At 38.9% G+C, this 17,012-nt stretch overlaps 1 protein-coding gene across 2 annotated transcripts in view; it reads right to left on the bottom strand.

Annotated features, from left to right (window-relative positions):
- The window catches only part of RPS6KA3 (ribosomal protein S6 kinase A3), a 61,603-nt gene that overhangs the window by 19,490 nt on the left and 25,101 nt on the right, over positions 1-17,012 (bottom strand). The window contains exons 7-16 of one of the 2 annotated variants that reach the window (XM_081326811.1): positions 13,733-13,839; positions 12,994-13,031; positions 12,686-12,828; positions 11,431-11,501; positions 6,541-6,629; positions 6,381-6,445; positions 5,844-5,946; positions 4,787-4,911; positions 3,716-3,841; positions 2,514-2,603 (exon numbers count right to left, since the gene is read on the bottom strand). In XM_081326811.1, the coding sequence (XP_081182937.1) occupies positions 2,514-2,603; positions 3,716-3,841; positions 4,787-4,911; positions 5,844-5,946; positions 6,381-6,445; positions 6,541-6,629; positions 11,431-11,501; positions 12,686-12,828; positions 12,994-13,031; positions 13,733-13,839 (957 nt within the window). The remainder of the gene's footprint in view (positions 1-2,513; positions 2,604-3,715; positions 3,842-4,786; positions 4,912-5,843; positions 5,947-6,380; positions 6,446-6,540; positions 6,630-11,430; positions 11,502-12,685; positions 12,829-12,993; positions 13,032-13,732; positions 13,840-17,012) is intronic. The other variant, XM_081326812.1, reaches the window with a different exon arrangement.

Genomic DNA, 17,012 nt, shown 5'->3' with positions numbered 1-17,012 from the left:
TGTAAGTTTTGTAGACAAGAGAATATGCTTTATTGAAATAGGGAATTATGGGTTACCCAAAAATTAAGCTTTTTCCTATATACTATAGGTTACTCTAGAATATTCTATAGCAATTAGATAAAATTTAAAAACAGGATATTGATATGTATTAGTGAAAATATATTTTAAATTTTATTGACTAGGTTACAACTAGAAGTGTATTAACTTGACTATTTTGACTATGTAATAACTAAGGAAATCAGAGAGGAAACCTCTGTTGATGCAACCTGAACTATTTACAACTGGTTATTTCTTATTTTAACTACCCAACCACCATATTGTTTCACAAATACATGTATATGTAAATATTAAAAAATCAATAAAACCTGTATAAAAAAAAACAAAAAATGGAGCATTCCTTTACGTATCTGAAGCCCCCATTAGCAGACACACGGACCTTCCAATCTCTCTTAAGTCTTCCTTCAAATAAAAAGGTTTTGTGTTCCTATGGGGCTTTTCAAAATGCAGGGATATGCTGCGTTTTGAAGCTCCGTGTGATAGCACATGGAGCTTCAAAATACAGCAAATTTTGGTGCACGAAAGCAAGCAGTGCACCGGGCCATGGACGACATTGGTTCCTGCGCCCGGCTGACTCCAATTCCACACTATGTCTCATAGACATATATACGAAGCAAACACTCGCCCCCCCCAAGAATGGAAGCTTCAGGTGGCTGTGATCTCTTTTGCAGAGAATTTGTGTTTGAATTTGTGTGATATTATGGCACTGAGGAGCTTCCACTGTTGACATGAAAAGCATTTCCAAGCTGACTCTCTTCTCTCCAAAGGGAAAGAAACTGCGGCAGAGAGGAGACAGATTTTGCAAGGTAAGTGAGTCCAGCGCGGCAGGAAGGGAGGGGGAAGCATGAGGTATCTTAGTGAGTTGGGGAGGCGATGGGGGCCTGTTCCATCACTAGGCCCCCCATGGCCTTCCCCACCCTGAGATACCTTATGTGCACTTAATGAGCTGCGTGCATCTTAACAAGCAGGGAGTGATCTCATTCAAGGTACGAGATTCACTGCCACTGCTGTTTGTTTGCAAGCATTTTAGAGCAGGGCTTTTCAACCTTTTCACAAATTGTATCACTTTTAGGATATGGCAATATTCGAGTACCACCAGTCGCCTAGCAAGGTGTCAAAAACTTGACCCAAAAAAGGGAAAAAAGTGATAGTACAGGTAGTTCTCAACTTAAAAGTTCACTTAGTGACTGTTTAAAGTTACAACGGCACTGAAAAAAGTGACCATTTTTCACACTTATGACCATTGCAGCATCCCCAGGGTCAATCTACATTTGGACGCTTGGCAACTGATTCATATTTATGATGGTCACAGAGTCCCAGGATCATGTGATCCCCTTTTGCAACCTTCTAAAAAACATAGTCAGTGGAGAAACCAGATTCACCCCTCCTTTTATATCCTCTTCTCTCCCCATTTATATCCTCTCTTCTCTCCTATTTTATATGCTCTCCTTCTTTTATATCTTCTTCTCTTCCCTTCTTTTATATCCTCTCTTCCCTTTTTATATCCTCTTCTCTTCCCTTCTTTTATATCCTCTTCCATTCTTTTATATTCTCTCTTCTCTTCCCTTTTTTATATCCTCTCCCCCCCTTCCTCTTCTCTTCCATGCACCTCCAGCTGATTCCTCTCAAGGCTGTGCTTCTCTGTCTCTCTTTTGCAGTCTCCTTCCTTTCTCCTTTTTTCCTCTTCCTCTCCCGCCAAAACTTTCTCCTTTTATAGCCTCTCCCCTCTCCTCCTTTTTTCCCCCCCGGGGCTTCTGTCTCGCCCTCATAGCCCTGCATTTGCATGCACCGATCCTGGGGCTTCTGCCCAGACCTCATAGCCTCTTTTTGCTCTCAGTTTTGAATTTCTAACATAAATACCCTTTCTGAATGAATTTGTGAATTTGTTTTTGTGAAAATTTGCTAAATAAACACTTGTACCTGGGGGATTGCTTGTATTTACCTATATTATTTTTAGGGTTATTTTTTCTTTTGTTGTGGTTACAGCTCCGTAACCTTATGTTTATGCTTTGTACAGATTATACATCCTATTCCTGGGGACCTCTGGGGAGTAGCAATTTGTGTAAAAAGCAAGAATATGCTTGGCAAATCTGTGGGTCTATCGAAAGGGTCTTAGAAAGCCATCCTCATTGATTTTATTACAAATCCATCAATATTCTAAGATCATATTTCTACATCGAAGACTGGGCCTATTTACCAAGATTGATCATTTCTCTGATCTGTGCTTCTGTCAGCCAAGAAAGAAGGCGACCTCTTTCAACTTAAATAAACCGCCTGCCAAAGTATTTGGGGTTAAAAAAGATTTGCAGTTCACACCTCCAGAGAAAACCCAGGATATATGTATTACTTATGCTGGACAAAATTACATAGTTTTCTAATCTAATAGCTAATAAAGGCAAATAACACATTGATATTAATACTTAATTACTGTGAATATGCTTATATTACCTACTTACATCTTTGAGAGTAATAATATTTGGGTGCTGTCCATATCGTAGCAATATTTCTATTTCCTCTGTGGGGTCTCTCTTACTTTTGTCTATAATCTAGAGGAGCAAATATATATAAATCAATAATTTTATACAGTACTAACAATTTACATTTTAGGTCTCCCCCCCCCACCTTAAATTATGTTTTATAAGAACAACCAGCTTCAAAACAGTATTTTCCCTTTAAGTTTAAAGAGAAAGTTAGTTTGCTGCACTGGTTAAGGCACTGAGCTAAAAATCAGGGGACTGCAAGTAATAATAATAATAATAATAATAATAATAATAATAATAATAATAATAATAATAATAATAATAATAATAATAATAATAGTTGGAAGGGACCTTGGAGGTCATCTAGTCCAACCCCCTGCTCAGGCAGGAAACCTTATACCATTTCAGGCAAATGGCTGTCCAGTCTCTTCTTAAAAACCTCCAGTGTTGGAGCATTCACCACCTCTGGGGGCAGGTTGTTCCACTGGTTAATTGTTCTAACTGTCAGGAAGCTTCTCCTTAGTTCTAGGTTGCTTCTCTCCTTGACTAGTTTCCATCCGTTGCTTCTTGTCCTGCTTTCAGGTGCTTTGGAGAATAGCTTGACTCCCTCTTCTTTGTGGCAACCCCTCAGATATTGGAACACTGCTATCATGTCACCCCTCACCCTTCTCTTCATTAGACTACACATACCCAATTCCAGCAACCGTTCCCTATATGTTTTAGCCTCCAGCCCCCTAATCATCTTTGTTGCTCTTCTCTGTACCCTTTCTAGAGTCTCGACATCTTTTTTACATCGTGGTGACCATTCTAGTCTTGCCTTAGGCTTGAAACTAGGTGGGTAACCTTGGGCCACTCTTTCTCACCCCTGGGAAGCAGGCAATGGCAAACTACTTCTGAAAACTTGTCAAGAAAACTGCAGGGACTTTTAGAGAGTTGCCAGGAAACCAAAACTGACTTTAAGACAGACAGACAAACAGATTAAAGAACTTCATTTCATTCTTATAAATGTTTATTTCTGATTCTCAAAATCTTTCATTTACTGGAGTTCGTAAGCTCCTAACATTTTTCTTAGAGTCAGAACTTCAATTACACTTTCAGCCTCCGTAATCCAACCCATAGCTATCCAAACAGCAACACAACTAATAGCTATATTTCTTATATAGTTGGGCAGCAATTACCTTTACAGCATATTCCATATTTGTGGTTTTATGTATACATCTCTTGCAAACGGAATAGGATCCAACTCCTATATCTTGTTGGACTTCATATCCGTCAGTAAACTGAATGCTGTTCCTGTGCAACTGCTACCAAAATAACATTATTAATTAATGAGTTCTCTTAGCTCTTTGTATTAAAATATCTTAAATGTGCAGTATATTTACAGGTAAATTTGTACTAAATTTAAAATAAAATGAATCTAATTTTTATTTTGTTGCCAGAATGCTCATGTTCACGCATAGTAAATAATGTTTAAATACACTGAGGAGATAAAATAATAATTTTATAATGAACAGTTAAATGTTAAGTATCTGATCTTAATCATAACAAAAAGTGGCTATATCTTTTAGTTAAAAACAGCAGGGCAAAATATATGTCTATAATGAACATTTATAAATGGTTTAAATGAATTTAAATAAACTATATGCACAAAGTAAGAAAGGTACAAGTAGTATGATACTTTGTTCATTTTGCAAGGGAATGACTTACATGCTAAAAGCAATTCCCCATTAGGTACTTAGAAGCAACTTCATAGCATCCTTTAGCCATTGTAGAAATGATGCAAAGCATCACCTCACTGCTATTATGTAGGCATAAGGATAGTGGGATAACTCTAAAAGATGCTAAAACTCACTAAGTGTGTAGCAATGTTAGTTTATATTATTCAAGTCAGCTGTACAACTCTTCCAAAATAAATTTTTACACGTGTGAAACATCTTTCTATAAGCATTTTAAATGTAGCCATCTGCATTCAAAACTATGCAAATAATTTTTGTGCTATGAATGTTGGCCTAGATCAGGGGTTCCCAGTCCCCGGTCCATGGACCGGTACCAGGCCGTGGCCTGCCAGCAATCGGTCCGAACAAACAAGGAAAGCCCCATCCACAGGATGCAGGCAGCACACAAAAGCACACCCACTCCGGTCTGTGGAAAAACCTCTCTCCACAGAACCGGTCACTGGTACCCAAAAGGTTGGGGACCTCTGCCCTAGATAACAGTCAATCTAAAAGTTCTTCATTAAGAACATTCACCTGAACAATTGAATGTCCACCAGATGTCTGCATAGCTTGATTTTCATCATCTGATGCAATAGCTACAAAACTGAAACCCCGGAAAAGCTGGTGAGCATTAGCACTTGGTGGAATACCAGGTGAATCTGCAAAAAATACATTGATTAAGTGTAAATTTTGTAAATATTTAAGGCAGTTCATAATAAAAGATAAGCTATAACAGTAATAAAAATGTTAAAAATTAAGTATATCTTGGTATGAAAAGAGAAATAAGAAAATGCTAAGAAGTTTGAATAAGGGAAGCTTTTGGTTACCCAAATATAACTTTTTTTGAAATTATAAATGATTGGGATATTTTGAATATGGATGGGAAATTTAAATTGAAAAAAGGGAAAATAGGGCATGGACTGAATACCGTAAATGGATATTGAGTACAAATGCAATTAAGATATGTTTTGGTTAGAAAAGAAATTCTAAACTGATATTACTGATACTATTAGAAAATTGTAATAAATGCTGATATACAACTGTATACAACAATAAGAATTGTATTTGCTTAGTGTGGACAAATGTCTATTACCGGAAGAAGAGAAGATGTATTGGATGGTGTAATATTGGATTTAGTTTGAAGAAACTTACAAGTACCATGAAATTACTAATGGACTCAGTCATCAGTTGTCTATTAAGCACTTGATTGTAAAAATAGAAAAATAATAAAATATTTATAAAAAAATATTAAAATTTTAGTTGGCTGATAGGTCAGATATCTGACAGAATAACTATGCTTTTCTGAAAGGCTAATAGCAAGACAGAGAGAGGGATGAGATTTCCAAGAAAATAAATTCAAAAATTTGGGCAAATTGTAGTGTACAAAGAATAGTTTGATGGCTCATGATACATTTAAGTTAAACATAAGGAGACTACCACAAAATCATGGAAGGGATTTTCTTTAATATACAAGGACTGCATATGAACTCTATGGCAAAGTTTTTTAAAATAAAATGTAATATATTTGTGCCAGAGAAAAAATGAAATATATGTGTATACTAAAACTTCCCTGATATAGTATATATGTTACCTTTTGGTGTTTTTGCTGTAAATTCAGGATCAAAATAAAAAGTGTCTTCAGGTCTACCAGTTGCAGGTTTAAATGGTGGATTAATTTCTCTTCTGTACAATTTCTAAGGTAAACAAATTTTTAATATATTACAAATATATACAAGGTAGTCATTGAATTACAATTGTAATTGAGCTTGCAATTACCGGTAGTTATAAGTAATAATGGTTATAAAGTGGATTATCACATGACCAAATCTGTTTTTACGACTTTTACAGCAGTCCCTAAGCACAATGGTTGCTAAGCAAATCCATTATTCCTTCTGAGTGGATTTTGCTGTAAACAAACATTTTCTGACAAAAAATGACTCAAAATTGCAGTTATGTGACCACAAATGGTGAAAAGAAGTGTAAATGTGGGCTGGTTGCCAAGCGCTCAAAATATGACATGTGACTGTGGGGGGGGTGGGGATATGAGAACTTCAGAACTGAATAATTAGCTTTTGGGAGGGGTGTCCACCATAACTTGGAACAGTCAGTAAGCATGATATATACTTACATTCCAGTCTATTGCAGTGAAAAATGGATGCCTCTTAATTTCCTCAACTCCATCGGGACCTGCTCCTATTAGAGGTTATTAACAAAAACAATACCAAAAATCCTTAGATGATTATTTAATTTATTGTTGAAATCTTAATTAGATAACTTTAATATTGTACCTAATCTATTTGCAGGATTTCTTTTGAAAAGCATTCGAAGAAGACTCTGAGCTTCTGGACTTAAAAATTGGGGCATTCCAAGTTTGGCTCTGTAAAAGAAAACAAATTAATAGTTTACAAACATAAAGGGTATTAATCTACATTCACCGGTTTTATTTTATTACTGTAGGATACTGTAGTTTAACTACAGGTTAAACAATTGGTATTAATATTCACTGTGTACCACTGACTGGAATGATTTTTCACTATTCTGCTGCCTATGATCATCTGAGGTTCAGGTCAGGTGGGGATGGTTCAAACAGCTTCCATGCATATTGAGGCAGGAGAAAGAGGCTGAAGAGTGAAAAGGAGAACATGACAAAAAAAAATTCTCCTTTTCTGATATTGGATGCTGCCTCTTGTCTGGAAATAAACTGTTAAAAGCCTCATAGTATGTCATAAAATGGCAACATTAATCATTCTTTATTTTAATCAATTTATCTGGCTGCTCATCTTGTAAGCATGGCTAACCAACATCAGATAAAGAAAGGGAATAAGAAATAATTGGCCAAAGAAATTAAAGGCACAAAATAAGAAAACGAGAAATACAGCTATATCACATTTGCAGTACATCACTCGCTACTTCATTCTTTTCTGTCCTTGTTTCTACTACATTCACAATTTCATACATTACTTTTAGCAATTTTTTAAATAAAAAGCTAAGTTTTGTATTCATTCAGCACCTGTTCATTCATGACCCCATCTCTTTTTCCCCCACGTGACGTGTTTCTCCAAAAATAAACCCCACCCTGAAAAAAAGACCTACCCTGATTTGTAGGGGTCGGCCTAATATAAGCCCTGCTCCAAAAATAAGCCCTAATTAGGACCCGCCCATTCCGTCCCACCTAGCTGCTACAATGGGGCAGGAGGCCGCCAGGCAAATTGTGCCGCTGCCGCCACGAGGCAAGGCAGGTGGGGGAGTTTCTTCCCATTTGACGATAGTATGCTATCTCTTTGGCCATTTTAGGGAAGACTATGAGAGTGAGTCTTTTTAAAATTATTGAACATCAGCCAAATTCAACTGTTTCCAGTTAATGACATTTTTAAGTTCAGGCTCTGGAAGTATCTTGTCCAGACTATAATATTCTATGGGCAGGCTCTTTTACTACCTCTCTGACCTCATTCCAGAAGTTTCAGTATGCATTATTCTGGAACTAATTTCTTCTTTATTTCCACCTGCTGCAGGATCTTAAACTGGCTCCATATTAAGAAGAGAGCACAATTTAAGCTCTTCATAGTAATGTTTAAGGCTCTGCAGCTAGCCTTGCTCACTACCTGTCCCAGCTCCTGTCTTGGTAGGATCCTGTTTAGATAATATAGTCAGTGGGACAGATTTTTTTCTATTTCCCTTCTGCATGTTGCTGCGCCTTATTTCTACATGATTTTAAAAATTATTCCCACCTATTCCACTTTATGGATCTTTGGATGCATTTAAGAAATATTTGAAATTCTTTTTATATAATAAAGGCAAGCAGTGCAAGTGTTTGTGAGCCAATGCTGAGAATGCTGGTAGGATTGTTTTTCTGTACATCTTATGAATGAATTAAGATGGATGATAGGTGTGGAATTTTATAATGGTGTGCTATTTTTATTGTGATTTAAAATATTCCATGAAGTATATTGATTTTATTGCATTTGCTTAATTTTAACTCCGTTTTCGGTTTTATTTGTGGTTGGACCATACTTGCTAAAATGTGTGTTAAAAATAACATTCTTTTTCTTTATGTATAACTTCCAGTTGCTCACTTCATTTTCCTTGTGAAATACAACTACTTTGGTCTGTGGTTCATTGTCAGATCTGTACTTCTTGTAATAGCATTCAGTCTAACATTTACTACATATTTGGGACAAAAACCCAGTTCATCTTCTTAAAAAAGTATAAATCAATTCACATTCCCAGCCTTCACAATTCTAAAGGTGGTAGCAATGGGACAAACCAAGTATCTGATCCAAGAACCATGTTTCAGAGGTTGAGCTAATATTGTAAAATGATGTAAAGTGTCAGTTAAAAGGTAAAATTACTATTAAAAAGAGGCAGGGAAATAGAAAAGTATATTATCCTGATCAAAGCTCTAATGGGTTTAAATTTAACTAAAGAATAATGAAAATATATTTTTCTGCAAGATAACATAATGTAACATTGATGAGGTGGAAGTAGCAGTTCTCAGGGCAACAAAATTGTTATGTAAATATTGAGAAAATAACTCAAGGTCTAGAAAAGAATAGCCAAATTACTCCTAATTTTAAAGGCTAGGAGGAAAGGACCTAGATTTAAACTCTGGAGTGTAAATATATACTGTATAGAGCCTGATTTATCTGTTCTGCAGTTTTTCATTTTCTGTCTGTGAGCTTCTACTAAGTTCCTAAATATAGGGTTAATATCTGAAGAATTAAGTGTTATTATTGTATATGGCAGGCATGTCAAACTCGCAATGTCACATGATGTCGCGTGATGTATCAGAGCAGTATCAGGTGCAGTTTTGTTGTGATGCGTCCGGCCCATGGGCCGGCAGTTTAACACCCCTGGTATATGGCATGAAGTATGATAAGGAATATTTTATTTATTTATTTATTTATTGATGGGATTTATATCCCGCCCTATCTCCTGAAGGACTCAGGGCGGCTAACAACAAAACATATAAGTACAGAAATCAAGATAAAAATAAAATTGAAATCATCTGTGCAATAAATTAAAATTAAAGAATTAAAAATAAATTAAAAATTCTAAATATAAATTAATTAAAATGCCTGTCAGTCCAGGTCAGCCTGGTGGAACAGGAGTGTTTTGAGGCCGCGGCGAAAGGATTGGAGGTTTTGGGCCATCCGAAGCTCAGGGGGGAGCTGATTCCATAGGGCTGGCGCTCCCACAGAGAAGGCCCTCCCCTTGGGGGTCGCCAGCCGACATTGCCTAGCTGACGGTACCCTGAGGAGGCCTTCCCTGTGTGAGCGTACTGGACGATGGGAATTCGTTCCCGGCAGCAGATGGTCCTGCAAGTATCCTGGACCTAAGCCATGTAGGGCTTTAAAGGTAAGTACCAGCACTTTAAATCTCACCCGGAGGGCAACTGGTAGCCAATGCAGCTCACGCAGGAGGGGTGTAATATGGGAGTATCGGGGTGCTCCCATCACAACCCGTGCAGCTGCATTCTGCACCAGCTGAAGCCTCCGGGTGGTCTTCAAGGGCAGCCCCATGTAGAGAGCATTACAGTAATCAATACGGGAGGTGACGAGTGCGTGGGTGACTGTACGTAGGGCATCTCGGTCCAAAAAGGGGCGCAATTGGTATATAAGACGAATCTGTGCAAATGCCCCCCTAGCCACGACTCCAATATGATCTTCAAAACTGATTCGTGAGTCTAGGAGGACGCCCAGATTGCGTGCTCTATCAATGGGAGGTAACATCTCTCCTCCTATAGTCAGAGATGGAATCTCTTGGACTAAACGAGATGACGGTATGTACAGCCACTCAGTCTTGGCCGGGTTGAGTCGAAGCCTGTTTTCTCCCATCCAAATCTGTACCGCTTCCAGGCAACGGGACATCACATCGAGGGCATCACTGGGTTGGTTCGGGGTGGAGATGAATAGCTGGGTATCATCAGCATATTGATGATATTTCACCCCGAAGCTACGGATGATCTCTCCCAGCGGCTTCATATAGATGTTGAACAGGAGGGGCGAGAGCACCGAACCCTGAGGCACTCCACAACTAAGAGGCCTAGGGCTTGACCTCTGCCCTCCTGCCAACACCGTCTGCGAACGGTCCGAGAGGTAGGAGGAGAACCACCGCAGAACGGTGCCTCCCACTCCCAGCCCCTCAAGACGACGCAGTAAGATACCATGGTTGATGGTATCAAAAGCCGCTGATAGATCTAATAGGACGAGGACAGAGGAATAACCTCTATCTCGGGCCCGCCAGAGATCATTCACCAGTGCGACCAATGCCGTCTCCGTGCTGTGCCCGGGTCTGAAACCCGATTGGTACGGATCTAGATATTCGGCTTCCTCCAGGTTCAAAGGGAGCTGTCGTGCCACCACGCTCTCAACGACCTTCGCAAGGAAGCGAAGGTTGGAGACAGGACGGAAGTTGTTTAAAACAGCTGGGTCCAGTGCCGGTTTCTTGAGGAGGGGCCTTACCACCGCCTCTTTCAAGGCGGCAGGAAGTACCCCTCACTCAGTGAGGCATTGATAACTGCTAGGAGCCAGCCTCGTGTAACCTCCCGGGATGCATAGACTAGCCAGGAGGGACACGGGTCCAACAAACATGTGGCGGCACTTAGTTTCCCCATGATCTTGTCCACTTGAGAATAGTACTACTATATCTTGCCTACCATGCAGGCACTTCGAAAAAAATTGCCAGGCATTCATCAAGAGTCAAAGTCTGACAAGATCGTGTATATAACTTACCAAAAATGAAGCAAAAATATCAGTCAAATATAGATTTTTCAAATGACCAGGTATATATTAGAATTAAGTTGGTATGCAAGAATCAGGAGAAATTGTAGAAATAAGCAATGAAAAAACGTATTTCTCACTTATTCAGTGTTAACAAACTTAATATGTGAGAAAACTCTTCAAGGTTGGATTACACCAACACTGTTTTGAAAATAACATGAACAAGAGATATGATACATGAGACATTTGGTGAGTCAAAAGAACTAATAGTTACTGTATGCCAAATTATAAAACATTGGATTAAATGTCTTTACACTTCTGATGGAGAAATCAGGACATCTCAAATATGTATATATTAGTATCTTTCAAAAGAAAGGGAAGAATGGTCATTAAATATTACAAGCCAGAGGGCAAACCCAGTAGAATATCTGAAACATATATAAATAAGAGTGTACTCACTTGAGAATCATAGTCATGGTTTCTTTTCTGTCTTTCCCTTGGAAAGGTAAAGTACCAGTGAGCATTTCAAACTGAAAGAATAAAACTTTCATCAATTATACTAAAAGATATGTAGAAAAACTTCTAATGTAAGAACACATATGGTGAGGCTAAAATGTGCCTTGAAAGTTAAGATGTTTGTAATTCAAAATCATTTGGCATGTTTCTATTTTAATGAAATAATTCCAAAACATATTTATTTTTTTCTTTTCTGCTTTTACACTTTAAGAAATTTAAATATTTAATAAAATGGTTTATGAATGAATATATACATACCAAAATTAGACAAAATTAATTTGGCTACTAATTTTTTGGAAATTGAAATTATTCTTTTTTCTTGTCTAGAAAGTTCTTTAAAACATTATAACTTAATATAATACGAGATGATATCTCAAAGTATTTTAAATCTAGGAGGTATACTGACTAATAAAAACTAAACATTCATATAGTTGGATATTTGAGATTATTTCTCTGAGAAGTTTAAAAAATCCTGTACTTGGACCATTTAATTTTGTTGCAAAATACTTACTCCATGCTAATCATCATAGCTTTTAATATACTTGTGAAGAAATACACTAAGATATAACATTCTACTCAGATTAGAAACATGTTAAAATCCCTTCTTTCAAAAACTGCATAATTATGTTTCTTGTAAAAGCTAACACTTCTTTTTTTCTGTAATACATAAGTAATACTGACCTTGTTAACAGCTTGTACTTTAAACACAGAAGTTCAAAATCTACATACATTTGTTATTTAAGCAAATCTACAGTGAAAATATTGCATTACCACATTTTTAAAATTTCAAGGTTTATACTATTTTCAAGGTATACTATTTTTTATAGTATAATTCTGTTTAAGTATAAATTATTTCCATTTGTCCTGATTCAATCCCATAGAATGTATATTGACAGGATTTAATTTATCCTAGAGCTACTTATGAAATAATAAAAATAGTGCCAAATTTATAGTGACCTGCAAATTGCTAACAAGTGAAATAAAGAACTCAATTATTTATCCTGCCAATTTATATCCCGGGTATACATACTATGTTCAGAATAAATTAACTAGATGGGTTTATATTTGATACTCACATATGATTAAAATGAAGTTTCTTCTTTTTATTTTTACAGAGCTTACTAAGATAAGTGCACTAAAGCATGGGGGTGAGTATCAAGGATCCACAGACTTTATCATCCCATGCATTAAAACTTACCATTAACACACCAAATGACCACCAGTCTGCACTCTGTGTATGACCTCGCCGATTAACTACTTCTGGGGCCATGTATTCCACTGTTCCACAAAAGGAGTATGCCTTTTTTTCATGATCAATAGATTCTTTGCTTAAGCCAAAATCTGGAAGGAAAAAAAGTACATTTAGTAATATTTCTAACCAGAAAAATGTGTAGTTTTTAAGTGGGCTATTTTTAAGTGCATGTATTTTGCAATCGTTCTGTTTTGTCACACCAAAAGCAAGGTGCCTACAAATCATTCATAGAAAGTAAATTTTGCCTTACATACCTGTTAATTTAATATGTCCTTCTTCATCAAGAAGTATGCTATAAATAAAACGAAGTTTTAAATTGGTTATATAAATTTTATTGACAATGATTAAAGAAAGCTATAGAATATCATTTCAGGGTTACTCCGTTATTGATACAGGTAAAGGTTTCCCCAGTCCAGTTGTGTCTGACTCTAGGGAGTGGTGCTCATCTCTGTCTCTTAACCAAGGAAGCCAGCATTGTCTGAAGAACCTCCGTGGTCATGGAGCCAACATGACCATACACCAAGGCGCACGGAATGCTGTTACCTTCCCACTAAAGCGGTAGCTATTTATCTACTTGTATTTGCATGTTCTCAAACTGCTAGATTGGCAGGAGCTGGGGCAAGTAATGGGAGCTCACCCCATTGTGTGGTGCTCAGGTATTGAACCTGGGCTGTCAGCTTTTCAGCTTATAAGCTCAGTGTCTTTAACCGCTGAGTCATCACACCTCTATTGATAGGAGTCATCTATAAGCCTCTACAATAAATAAAATTTATCAAATGTATAAATTTAGCCATGGGCATTTGCAAGTGTTTGTTTCTTTTATAAGAAAGATGAAAGCAGTGTTGTGCTATACATTATTCCTCTCTAGTATTTCCATTGACATTACAATATACATAGGAAAAAAGCAGAGACTTATGACATTTTTTTTGCCGTATCCTTCTGCCTCATAATTCCGTGGATACAGCTACTTGAATCCAATTTGAAATAACTTACTTTTCTGGTTTTAGATCTCTGTATATTATCCCAAGACTATGCAGATGGTCTAAAGCGAGTGCTAATTCAGCCAAATAAAATTTGACATCATCCTCTGTGAACATGACCTACAAAGAAAAACATGCATTTCTATAACTAAGGTAGTGTCACGTCCTGCCAGTTCCTACCATCAACGGCTGGAGGGGGGTGGACAAATGGACAATATGATTGTGTGTACATGATGGGAAATAGGAAGGGAGAAATGACAGGTGATGAAGACCAGAGAAGTCTGGAACCATTTTGTACCAGAGGCACCAAGGCCATGCACCCTGAGAAAGGAATGTGAATTGCCCACAACATCTCAGTGTTCTCATAACATCTTGGTGAGACCCCGACTGGCGAAGCATAGAATGGCCACAAGGGGAGAAGAGAAGGGAACCTTTTCTGTATCTTTTTCATGCTGGAAAACCTTAGAGCTAGCCTGACTTCACTGCAATCAACTTCGTTAGTTGAAACAGTCCTAAAAGGAGTGGAGGTCATGGAGTTCATCCTATCTTCCAAAGATGGTGAGAGAATTCTGACTGAACTGTTGGACAGCCCAGTAGAGACCGACTCTGACTATGACAATGTTCTCTTGATAACTCGCCCAGTCAACCCAGTGACTGTCCTCATAGAACTGATGGTACCTTCCTTGGGACACAAAGGGAATTTAGTAGCCCTCCTAGATTTAGGGTGTACCAGGTGTCTGGTCAACCCAGCCGTGATTGAGAAATTGGGTATGAGACTCAGGCAAATTAAGAGTGCCCATAAGAGTTTTGCCAGCTGGATGGCTCAGTGGGAGGGGAAATACCGGCAATGTTCGTCCCCAAGCTGATAGAAATGAGGATGGGCATGCATATAAAGACTCTAAGCTTTAACATGGCCCCGGGCATAAAGAGGCCTCTGGTATTAGGACTATTTTGGCATTTGAAGTGGAACCCTAATGTGAACCGGAGGAACGGCTTATTAAAGATCCAGCGGGCTACCTGTGAGAAGAGAGGGGACAAAGATTGTTAGAAACCCACCCCTAAGCTGTCAAGGGTAGCACTGAAGGATGTGCTGCAACCAAAGAACAATCCCATGGCAATTTTTGGAACCCCAAAGAATACTGGGACCTATGGGATGTTTTCAGTAAGAAGGGGTCACAGACTCCAATTTTACCTATCAACTGACTGTTCCATAGAAATCCTGCGGGGGGCTAAACTGCCCAAGTCTAAGCTGCATTTGATGACCCCCGGGGAATTAGAGGAACTACAGACCTTTATAGACAAAAACCTGAAGTATGGGTTCATACAGTTTGTCAGACCAAGAGTGGCCACGCCAGTGCTATTCAGGGAAGAGGATAGGTCCCTTCAACTATATGTGGACTAAACGGTGTCTGTGTGGAGAATGTTTACCCCATCCCCTTGATGAAGGACATGTTGGCCCACTTGGCAAAAGGGAAAATTTTCACTGAATTGGACTTGCGGGAGGCATACTACCAAGTCAGAATCAAGGAAGGGGATGAGTGAAATACAGCTTTCAATTGCCCCTTAGTCTGTTTCCAGTTCAAGGTCATGCCTTTTAGATTGTTGGGTGCCTGTGCTGTGTTCATGCAGCTAATAAATGAGATGCTACATGAGCACCTGTATAAAGGGGTCTTAGTCTATCTGGATGATATTTTGATCTACACCAAGACCATGACAGAGCATGTGAAACTGGTCAGGGCAGTGCTCAAGAAACTATGAGTTGCCCAATTGTATGCCACACTTTCCAAGTGTGAATTTCACCAAAGTAAGATTGACCACCTGGGATATCAAATATTCCACAAGGGCATAGAAATGGACCAGGAGAAAGTGCGGGTAGTGCTGGAGTATTAGAAAGCAGCTGCCAATTCATTCCCTCATTTGCCCAGACAGCCCTCCCCATCACCAACTTGCTAAAGACAAAGGGAGAAGGAAAACCCAAGCCCAGCCAGCTGCTTATATAGTCTTTGGAATGCAAAGCTGCATTGGAGAAACTTAAACAATTGTTCATGCTGGACCAGTGCTGAAACACCTACACCCCAATGCACCCTTCGTCATCCAGGTGGATGCCAGCAATGTCACAGTAGGCGCGGTACTTCTGCAGGAAAATGAGCAAGGGGTCCTACAGCCATGCGCATATACAGAAACTAAATGAAACGCAACAGTTTGGGAGAAAGAAGCCTTTACTATATGGTGGGCATTCCTAACTTGGAGGTATTTCCTAGAAGAGGGGAAAAACCTATTTGAAGTCTGGACTGGCCATAAGAACTTAGAAGCCTTGAGAATCCTCCAGAGACTAGCACCAAAACCGGCCCAGTGGGCCCAGTACTTTAACCTATTTTTTTAAAATCCCATTTATATCCCGCCCTTCTCCGAAGACTCAGGGCGGCTTACAATCTAAGCACAAATCAATGTGCTTAGCAATAGCCTTCATTCTATGTATCTGCCTGCTTTATTAGGGCTTTCGGGGGGCCCCAAGCGGCATTATTACAAAGTCAGCTTATTGCCCCCAACAATCTGGGTCCTCATTTTACCTACCTCGGAAGGATGGAAGGCTGAGTCAACCTTGAGCCTGGTGGGATGCGAACCTGCACTAATTGCAGGCAGCTGGTGTTACTTAAGGAGGCATTAGCCTACTGCTCCACCAAGGCTCTTTAACTTCATCTTATGTTATTTCCCATGGGGAAAGAATTTCCTAGCAGATGCTCTATCCAGACTGCTGTAATACAATAATTCAAAGCCAGAGGTGATTAAGGAAGTCATCCTCTCCAGGCAAATAGTGGCCCCAGTCACCACCCAAGCACACACAAAAGTGAAAGCTCAACTAACTGATGATCTAAAGAGAACCATAAGAGCAGCTTTAGGGGGAGACAAATGGTACCAGGTGCTTAAGAATGAATGTACACTGCAGAATGGTCTAGCATAGGTAAGGGCAAAACTGTACGTACCAGGAAGCCATCAGTTGTTGGTCCTACAACAGAGGCACGACTCAAAAGTGGCAGGGCATTTTGGGTTTGTAAACACCCTGCACCTAGTCAAGCGACAATTTTGGTGGCCATTCCCTCAAAAAGGACATAGAAAGCTACATAGTCAGCTGTCCTGCCTGTGCCTCTGCCAAACGGAGACAAGGGAAGAAACTGGGCTCCTCCCAATCTGTAGCAGAACCAAAAGCTCCACGGAAAGAGATATCAATGGACTGTATAGAAGAACTGCCTGAAGGTTTGGAGAACACAGTAATTTGGGTAATATCAGATTTA

This window comes from Vipera berus (genome assembly GCF_964194415.1).
Source record: "Vipera berus genome assembly, chromosome: 4".
Taxonomy (NCBI): Eukaryota; Metazoa; Chordata; class Lepidosauria; order Squamata; family Viperidae; genus Vipera; species Vipera berus.
Note: the sequence above shows the minus strand (reverse complement) of the source record. Positions and strands in the feature narration are given on the sequence as shown.